Source organism: Camelus bactrianus, chromosome 6 (genome assembly GCF_048773025.1).
Source record: "Camelus bactrianus isolate YW-2024 breed Bactrian camel chromosome 6, ASM4877302v1, whole genome shotgun sequence".
NCBI classification, from domain to species: domain Eukaryota; kingdom Metazoa; phylum Chordata; class Mammalia; order Artiodactyla; family Camelidae; genus Camelus; species Camelus bactrianus.
The window spans coordinates 8,496,535-8,506,248 of record NC_133544.1 but is presented as its reverse complement, the minus strand read 5'-3'; the positions used below and the strand labels follow the sequence as shown (position 1 = coordinate 8,506,248).

General features: G+C 49.4%; 1 protein-coding gene across 1 annotated transcript; it reads right to left on the bottom strand.

Annotated features, from left to right (window-relative positions):
- Nucleotides 1–1,351: 1,351 nt before the first annotated feature.
- Nucleotides 1,352–6,789, bottom strand: TCL1A (TCL1 family AKT coactivator A). The gene is made up of 4 exons (XM_010968871.3): nt 6,620–6,789; nt 3,031–3,201; nt 2,582–2,642; nt 1,352–2,094 (listed from the first exon to the last, which is right to left on the bottom strand). The coding sequence occupies exons 1-3, from the start codon at nt 6,737–6,739 to the stop codon at nt 2,586–2,588; spliced, it is 348 nt and encodes a 115-aa protein (XP_010967173.1). The 5' UTR covers nt 6,740–6,789; the 3' UTR covers nt 1,352–2,094; nt 2,582–2,585.
- Nucleotides 6,790–9,714: the final 2,925 nt, after the last annotated feature.

The window sequence follows — 9,714 nt, the reverse complement described above, 5'->3', positions numbered from 1 at the left end:
TGTTTACAGTTTTCCAGAATGAAACCTGAGGGGCGGGCCTCTGTTGTGTTCACTGCTGTATCTTGCTGCACTCGGCAGAGTTCACGGTGGTGGCCGAGATCTTCACGAACAAGAGAACTTTGCACAAGGACTGTCTTGGTCTGCTCGGGCTGCCGGAACAAAACACAGGCCGAGGGGCTTCACAACAGACGTTTATTTCTCACAGTTCCGGAGGCTGGAGGTCCAACATCAAAGTGCCAGCAGGTTCGGCGTCTGGTGAGGGCCCTCTTCCTGGCTTGGTGACAGCCGTCTCCCTAGAGCGTTCTCACACGGTCTTTCTCTGGTGCACACACCGAGAGCTCTCTTCCTCCTCTTAGAAAGGCACTCATTCCATCATGACAGCCCCATCCCCAAGACCTCTTCTGACCCTCATCCCCTCCCAAAGGTCCCACCTTGCAAGTTAGGGCATCAACATACAAATTTGTGGGGGACACAAATGCTCAGCCCCAGAGAAGAACTTTCCTCTTCCTGGGCCTGTTCCTAAAATGAGGCAGCTGGCTGATTTCTGATGTTCCAGTGCTCCAACGGACCGAACTCTTACCCCGTCAGGTGTGGTACCCAGTGCTTGTCTCGCTAGTGCTGGGTAAGAAGACTGGGACCGGAGAACATCAAACAGGAAAAGCAGGGTTTTGCTTGTGTACTTCTCATGTTAGATACCTAACAACCTATACGCGTCATTCCCTGACATCACCCTGTGGTCAAGAGCTATGGACTCCAGTCACACATGAGTGGGGAGGACCAGTATTGCACACAGAATGGATTCCTTTTACTGGAAGGCCCTGCTTACCTGTTCAGAAGGCAGAGGAGGGGCAGCTGATCTTGAGAAGGAAACAGGAAGCTTCCCGGGCTAGGCTGAGACTAGGGCAGGGGAGGCAGGGCAGGGACTCTGGGTGGGTGGCTGGGGACAGTTTCAGGGAGGAAGGCCTCCCGCTAGGACGGGGACTACCCATGGAAGGACAAAGCCTGGTGAGTGCCCAAGCACAGAGGAGACAGAGCTGGCTGGGGCAGGGAGGTGAGGAAGACGGGGGTCTTGAATACCCGGAGATGCTAAGATTTTTGCGGTCACTTACTCCACTGGTTCTCAAATTATACCTTCTGAGCATTTGGATTACACACACACACACACACACACACACACACACACACACACACACACAGAGTTTCTAGTCTTATCTCTAGAGTAAAATAAATATATGAAATTCATGAGCATTCTTTCCCCTTCAAATATTCTGACTTGGTGACTGTGCTCACGTCTCCCCAGGAGCATCTAGGTCAAGGACGGAAGCTGTTCAGCACAGTTAGATGAGCTGTCTTACATTTAATCAGTCAACATTACAAAGTGTTCACGCTACATACAATCTTGTAACATCCAAGTGTGTGGACACCTGGAAAAGAGAGGACCCCCAACCTCTGTCCTTCTGCAGGTGAGCAACCTGAGGGCCTGTCCAAAGTGCTCGCCTGCGGGGCCTCCTGCCACATCCCGGGCTGTGGACCGTCGACCAGCAGGCTTCTGAGTCCTGAGCACAGACCGGGGCTCCGCTCAGGCCTGCCTGTGAACGGTGCCTGAGCCAACGTGGGCAGGTGGGTCTCTCGGAGGCATAGCGTGCGCGGGCCGGCCACGTGAGACAGCTGGTCCAGGGGCTCAGGGGACCAGGCTCAGGCCAGCAGGACCCATGTCCCTGCAGCCAGAAGGGCACAGAGCTGAGGGGACAGAACGAGAAGCAGCCCGGGGCACGCAGGACACGACACCAGTTGCTGTGAGGGACAGAACGGAGAAGCTTAAACCATCAGGCAGCTGGGAAATCGAAGGCACAGGTGCAGCCGGGGAAGCTGGACTGACCACTCGTCCTCTCCAGCCAACCTGCCGGGGATGCTGGGCTGCAGGCAGGTCCGGCAGGCCTGGGGAGGGCTCACCCTCTGCCCGTCCAACCCCTCCGGGCCCCAGGTGTGCCAGCACAGCACACACGGGGCTGGTAAATGAAGGTGACACAAGCACGAACATCCCCGCTGCCGGCTTGGGGCTCCGGGGGCAGGAGGAGACGGGAGCTGCGCGACCTGGGACAAGAGAAGACAGGGTCAAGGGCGAGGGGGTGCAGTGTGGGTGGGAGTGGAGCTGCTGGGGCGAGGCTGGACGGGGGAGCTTGGTGTTTGGGGCTGGTCCCCAGAGCCCAGGCCTTGTGTCAGAGACAAGACAGACTGACAACAGAGCCGGCTGCCTGGCGTCACAAGACCCAGATTTGAAACCCGGCTGTGTCATGGGGACAAGTCATTGTACTTCTCAAAACTCCTTTTATAACCTCTAAAGTTAAATACCCCCAGCTCCGTTGATGTGACGGTCAAGGCATAGTGCCCGCACCTGTGAAGCACCGTATAGAGGGCGCCCCAATACTAAGGGAGCCTAAAAATGATTGGCTCCTGAGCTGTTAAAGGAGAGAGTGTGGGGCCCCAGCCGGGGGACCCCCGGAGGGCAGCGTGGGTGGGAAGGGGGTGGTGCGCAGAGGAGTGGTGTTCCTCCTTCCCGCCCTGGCCCCAGGGTGCTCACCAGATCACTCACACCCCGAGTCTGGCAGCTGTTCCAGAAGCATGTCCTCTGTGCCGCTGAACTATGAGAAAGAGGGAGTCAGAGCCTGGGAATTCTCCTCCATTCAGGCCCTGGGACCGCCCGCTAGCTTACAGCATCAGGTCGCCCTGCGTCAGGGGGATCTCAGGGGCCCCTCCTCCTACCAGCCATCACCCCGAGACTGCCCACCAGAGAGGCCCTCCTGCCACCCACGGGGCTGCTGGTAGAGACCTCGGAGGTTGGCCAGTCATTCAGTTCTAGTGTTTCTCCAACCTAGTCCTTTACAAATCTGCAGTTGTAAAGCCCCTCTGTTTCTTTAGCTCCTGGTACAGAAATGGAGGGGAGAGAGACCGCAGAGGCCAGATGTTGGGGAGGGGGAGCAGGGCCACCCACGACACCCTGCTGGGTTCCCGGGAGAAGCACACACTTACCTGGATGTGATACACTATGCGCCAGAAGCTGGAGTCGGAGCCTCGGTACCTTCTTCCAGGGTAGAGCTGCCACATGAGGGGCAGCGGGTACGGGGCCACCACGCTGGGGCACACAGCCTCCCCCAGGGGGACATCTTCCTGATGCATGAGTACCTGGAGGCTACTCTCGGTCTGGAGAGAAGACAGGGCACGCCTACAGGGCTCAGGTGCAAATAACCAGGGTCCTTCCTGCCACCCGCCCAGCACAGCCAGCATCTGAGAGGCTGGGATCACTGTACTCAGAAGCTCCGTTCCTTAAGCCAGGCACGCTCCTCTCAAGGACTTGGGCTGGGCCAGGGTGACCAGCACATGAACCTCTCTACCCAGATGGGGCCACAAAGGCCCACTTCTTTGGGGCAAATGTCTAGTTGCTAGGGTATGCCGTGGGGCCCGGGAGCTTCTGTAACTATGCAGTCTGGTGTCTGTTTCTGCTGATGTGGGACTTTTTTGGATTTTTCTTTATCATACAGATCCCCTTTTATTTGTTTGTTGATTTAATTGGAGTATAGTCCGTTTACAATGCTGTGCTCATTTCAGGTGTACAGCACGGTGATTCAGTTATACATAAATATATTCCTTTTCATATTCTTTTTCATTATAGGCTATTACAGGATATTGAATACAGTTCCCTCTGCTGTACAGTAGGACATTGTTGTTTATCTAGTTTATACATAGTAGTTAGTATTTACATATCCTGAACTAAAAATTTCTCTCTCCATCACCCTCCTTCCCCCTCTGGTAACCATAAGTTTGTTTCCTATGTCTGTGAGTCTGTTTTTGTTTTGTAAATAAGTTCATTTGTGTCATTTTGTTTTTTAGATCCACGCATAAGTGATATCATATGGTAGTTCTTTTTTTTCCCTTTCTGGCTGACTTCACTTAGAATGACGATCTCCAGGTCCACCTATGTTGCTGCAAATGGCATTTTTATTCTTTTTCATGGCTGAGTAGTATTCCATCATCACATAGTCCCTTTTAATCAAGATCCCCCGGGACCCCGGCATCAGGTGACAGACCACTTTTCGCCATCTCCACCACTGCCCCCATTTCATTACTTCTCACTGGACTGCTGTGGTAACTGCCCAACTTGTCCCCTTGTGGGTCTTGTGCCCCACAGTCAGTTCTCAGCACCGCAGCCAGGGTGTGCATCTAAAAATTACGTCACTCCCCTGCTGGACGCCCTCCAGCGCCTTCCAATCGCAGGCAGATGAAGTGAAACCTTTACCATGGCCCCAGGCCCACAGGGATGGGCCCCTGCCTCTCTCACTGGTTCTGTCCTTCACTCCTGACTCATCCCAGCCACACAGGCCTCCTCACTGTATCCAGGACACACACGCTTTCAGTAATCTCTCGCACCTGCTGTCCTCTGCCTGGAACATTCTCCCCTAGATCCACGCAGGGCTCACGCCCTTCTTTTAGGCAGGTCTCTGCTCAAATGTATGTCTACAGAGACAAATTTCAGCAAACTCCAACTCTATACTATGTATGAGAGGTGTGCCCCAAACAGAAGTCCAGAAAGGTTTCAAATAAAATGATGGGCAAAGTACGGCAGGCAAGTGCAAATTAAGACCCTCCAGGGGACCTGCCTGAAGACGCCCCTGCATGTGTTCTGGTCTGCCACCCCACGTCAGTCATCCTACACACCTGACCACTGGCCTCCGTTATCCTGTGGTCTTTCTCCCCCAGCAGAATGTCAGCTTCACAAGCAGTGGGATTTTACCACATTCACTGCAAATCCTCACAACCTAGACTCCTACTCGGCATACAAACTAAGCACTCAGCTCGGTTCAATGACTATTTTTCCAAAGTGGAAATAGCTTTTAAAAATTTCCACCTATGAAATAAACCAGAACTTACTGTTAAAAAATGGTTCAGATCATCCTGTAAGGTGTAAGGGTGGAAACCACCATTCTTGCTGTGTTAGGATACAGTCTCCCATATCCTTTCACCATTCTTAGTTTGCTTATTGGTCTTTTTCTTGTTTACTTAAGTACACCTTTACATATTAAAAATACTGGTCCTTTAAGTTATGTGGGGCAAATCCAGTCCCACGGTTTGCTAAAGGGTTATGTTTTGTTCAGAATTTACAATGATTATGTGAAAAACTCTGCTTTGTAGTTTTGACGTCATGTTGAAGAAGATATTCCCCAATTAGAGATTAAAAAGACATTCACTTACATTTTCCACAAATACTTGACTTAAAGTGATTTAACCTTTTAAAAGTATATGTGTGTGTGTGTGTGTGTGTGTGTGTATACTTCAAAAATCTAAATGTCAATGAAGATATAAATTCAGATGGTGGTTATGAGCCTGGAATCCCAACCTCACTACCTACCAGCAGCACTACTTAGGGCAAATCTACACTTTTATGCCTCAGTTTCCTTATCTATAAAATGGGAACACAGTCACTCTCAATAACTTTTTACTGTTTGCTGTTGTATTACATAAATGTTCTAATATTACATATTTTAATTTTGCTTTTATGCTTTCTTTCTTTGGTTTATATATGGAAAGTTTCAACATTTTTCACCTCAGTTTCTTTGAGAAACCTATGCTATGGTTAAAAGTACCTGTAAGACAGTTACATTTCTTTTTCTTTTCAATAGAAGTACAGTCAGTTACAATGTGCCAATCTCTGGTGTACAGCATAATGTCCCAGTCATACATACACTCGTTTTCATACTCTTTTTCATTAAAGGTTATTACAAGATATTGAATATAGTTCCCTGTGCTATACAGAAGAAATTTGTTTTTTTAATCTTTTTATATATATAGTATTTACTACTTGCAAATCTCGAGCTCCCAGATTTACCCCTTCCCACCCCTCCTCCCCCATAAGATTGTTTACTATGTCTGAGAGTCTGTTTCTATTTTGTAGATGAGTTCATTAGTGTCTTCTTTTTTCTTTATATTTCTTTAAAAAAAAAAGTTAACATTAAGTAAAAATCAATCTGAAGGCATCACACGTAAAACAAAGTCAATGTCTACTCAGTGCTGGCTTTTATATTACTATGTTACTTTTGAAGTTTTTCTCCAAGAATAGAGAAGGTACTAAATATTCCAAACTCTATGGCACTGGTTCTCAAAGTTGGTTGATCATAATCTTTTGAGGGTCTTTTCAAAATACAGACATCTGGGGCTCACCTGAGATTCTGATAACCTGCCACGTGCGTGAATCTCTTACTTTAGAGACATATCGCCACTTTATGGATTAGGGCCCTGAAGCCGAGAGAAGTCCTATTTCACTCAAGATCACATGCATACACTCCAGACTCTCCGGGTCCCCATCCTTTGGCCAGTGCGCCTGCGTTTTCCCCGCCCTCCTTCCTGGCCTGGAGAACCGCTCATCCTTCAGAGCCCACCCAACTCAAAGTGGCTTCATCTGAGTCCCCGGCCGCCCTGGCCTTCTGAGCCTCCCACTCCCGCCCTCACCCTGCGGCACCTGAGAGGCTCCTGGAGGGCCTGCACCACCTGGGGCGCCCCAGGCCCCTGAGTGGACGGGGACGCCCATGCTACCCCGCCCGCCCGGCCAGCCCCAAGGCGGCTGTACCTCGATGGTTATGGGCAGCCAGGTACGCTGCTTCTCGTCCACATACATGGCCTTTTCCCAGATCCACAGGTGGTCCGGGTGCAAGGCCGTTCGCGCCCTGAAGAACGGGAGCTCGCCCATGGCGCCTTGAACGGTCTGGGAAACAAAGGCTGGAGCCTCCCGAGGCTTCTCGCTGGTCCGCAGGATGCTAGGCCCGGATGCTTTATAGTGGGATGGCGCGCGGGCGCCCTCAAGCGGCGGGGCGGGAGAAGGGCGCGGCGTGGGGAGGGCGCAGCGGGGCGAGGGGCAGGGCGCTAGGGGCGGGGCACCAGGCAGGATGCGATGGATGCGAAGTACTGCGGGGGATGGGGGGCCAACAGCAGGATGAGGGGCCGCCCCTGCACCCAGACCTACCTTGTGTCCTGAGACCCTGGCAGTGTCCAGGAGCGCAGACCCAGCCCCGTAGACCCAGGACTTCCTCCAGACCCCCAGCCAGCCAGCTAGCCTGGTTCTTCGTCTCCCACTGGCCACTGCTGAGAAGGCACTCAGGTCTGTGGCCTTGGCCTTTTGTTTCTTCCCTCAGCGGGCATTGGTGTCCTCCCACAGCCCAGACTGGGACTCTGAGCCACTGCTTGGAACTCACAGTCGAAGTTAGGCTAGCCAGACCCAAGGCTCCCTCCGCATCTGGGATCGGAAGAGACGGCTGCAAGCCTGAACCAGGCCTGGACTCTCCCAGGTTCACGCACCAACTTCAGCCTGTGGATTTGGGTGTCAGAATCCATTTCCTTGGTAAATTGCAACTCTTGAAGCCCCCTTCTCCCCCCCCCCCATTTTCCACTCTTTGATGATGGTGTGGTCATTTAATAGCTATTGTGAAACATGGTGGTGAAGAAACACGGGTTTTCCCTTTTACAGGCTTTTAATTCATTAGTGAAAACATCGTTCAAATTGAATGCTTAAAAAGAACCCCTCCCCCCTCCTCAAGATCAATGGGTTGAAACGTCCCTGGGTCACATGACCAAACCGTCTCTCTGTGAATTACGTCAAACAAGGAAAACAGTTTCATTTCATTTTGGAGAACCACGTGCCCATTAAGGCAATTAAAAAATAAAATACAATGTGAAACACGTAAAACGAGCTTCAGCCTCATGGCTCAAATGTCAGCGTTCGTAGTGGCGCCTCGCCTTCTCCTTCTTTCTTGTCTCGCTGACTAGGCACTAAAAAAATTATTTGTGATCTTTTGAAATGTCACAAGTGAAAATGAGCTTAACATTTGATCTCCCAACAACAAAGGTATGTATCTGCTTCTCTGCTTATCCAGACGGCCTCATTCCCAAGACGGTATTGAGGTGGCCTCAGGTAATAGAGATAGAATTGGATTTAACAGGAACGCAAAATAGACAAAAATCAAGTAGGGTTGGGAGTGGGGTTGGGGGGTGATGTGAGCTGGCAAACCTCTTTCCCACTACAACCTCTAGTAGTGTTGGTATTTAATACTGTGGCTTTCAGGCTGATTTTCCCGTGGATGGTTCTTAATTCCGGACCCAGATAGCCACTGGGAGCAAGAGAATGTAATCGTATGTTCTGGTGAGGAAGTTTCAGCCCAGTCCTGAGCTTTGAGGTCAAAAATGATACCAAGTCCAGCTAAAACAGTGCTGCTTGCCTCATGTAGCAAGGGGAGGGGGCCCCTGGGAGCCAGTGTGGCCCCTGGCCCAGCCACATCGGTGGCTCCAGGACCCAGAATGCCACTGGGTCTGCTGATTTCATTAGCACGCCTTCTGCTTTTCTAAGAGGCCACAAAGGCCACAAATAATGGAGCAAGAATCAGACCCATTTGGCTGGACACACTCCTGAATGTTCTGGGAACATGATCCCCCATCTCCCCCTGCTCCCCAATTTTGAAAGAATAATGTACTTCTTCAGTTTCACAAGAGGACTTCTTAACATTGAGCAGGAGTGTGTGTCATTCTTTTTCTTTTTTCTTTCATAATTGAAATTTTATTGGTTGTTTTGAGGATCAGTACACATTTTCATTTGCACGCAATTCTTAAGACACGTACCAAAAATCTAAAAAAATCATGTAGTTGTGGTTCTTTTCCAAACAGTTATTCCAGTGGCTTTCCAGCTTAAAATTCAGAGGTAAAGTTCTCTTAACAGGATATCTAGTACCAGTATTGTCAAAATTGATATACTTTTACATCTTAAGTCCCACCAATTCACAATTTAAATCACATACACTACATACTCAAATTTTCAATAGTTCACAGCCCATTAACAAAGTTACTAGGAAAACTGGACTACCACGACCAAAGATGCTACAGTGCACAAAATTCTGACAAGGAGAGCCAAGATCAAGGAGTGGTTTGCTTTAGGACACAATTCTACCAAAAAACAACATGGGAAGAGAAGTAATTTAAAGAGTTCAAGCCATTAAATGCACAACTGACTCCAAATTACGATTTAAGTATGCTCTGTATTATAGGATATAAAAACTGCCTCTGTCTGTGGAATGTTAAGCTGACACTCAAGACGATCAAAGCCTCCCATATTGAATGCCCCACTCTTTTATGGTTATACCAAAAAATAAACAACCAGTAAATAATTCCACCTTTTAAAAAAATTTACATGAAAAAAATGAGATGAGGTGGGATTCCCTCCTTCTTAAAAATGTTTCTAGAGCTACTAAAAAACTTGCATTTACAAAAAAGCTGAAAAAAATTATTCCTCTGGATTGTACAAGAAGGGACCACTGAGCAGGAGTAGATGTCATTCTTGTAAAGGATTTAGAAAACCACTTGAGAGGGTTGCCAAAAAATGATAGGTGAAGTTAGGATGTCTGAGGAGTTCATTGGGCAGCTTCTGTGGGGGCCCGAGCCTTCTTCATGGAAATTCCATGAGAGGGGAAACGCAGCTCCCGTGTGAGCTGAGGGACGGGAGCCTCTCCTCCGGCGTGTCATCTGCCCCATCTTAGGGCTCAAGGCCAGTTAGCCTAGCTTTAGAGTGGTGTGTGCCTTTCCAACTCTGGCCTTTATTAGTTTACCTGCTCCCTGAGGATAATCAAGTGGATATTCCATATAGAAAGTAGCACAAAGCAATTATGTTGGCTCATTTTTTAA

Bases quoted from the DNA above. Each gene is read 5' to 3' on its own strand.
- TCL1A (XM_010968871.3), bottom strand. From the start codon at position 6,739: ATGGGCGAGCTCCCGTTCTTCAGGGCGCGAACGGCCTTGCACCCGGAC. The intron at 3,202-6,619 runs GTACAGCCGCCT...TCTTCTCTCCAG, and splicing joins GGCTGCCCATAACCATCGAG to ACCGAGAGTAGCCTCCAGGT. The intron at 2,643-3,030 runs GTAAGTGTGTGC...TCTTTCTCATAG, and splicing joins GCATAGTGTATCACATCCAG to TTCAGCGGCACAGAGGACAT.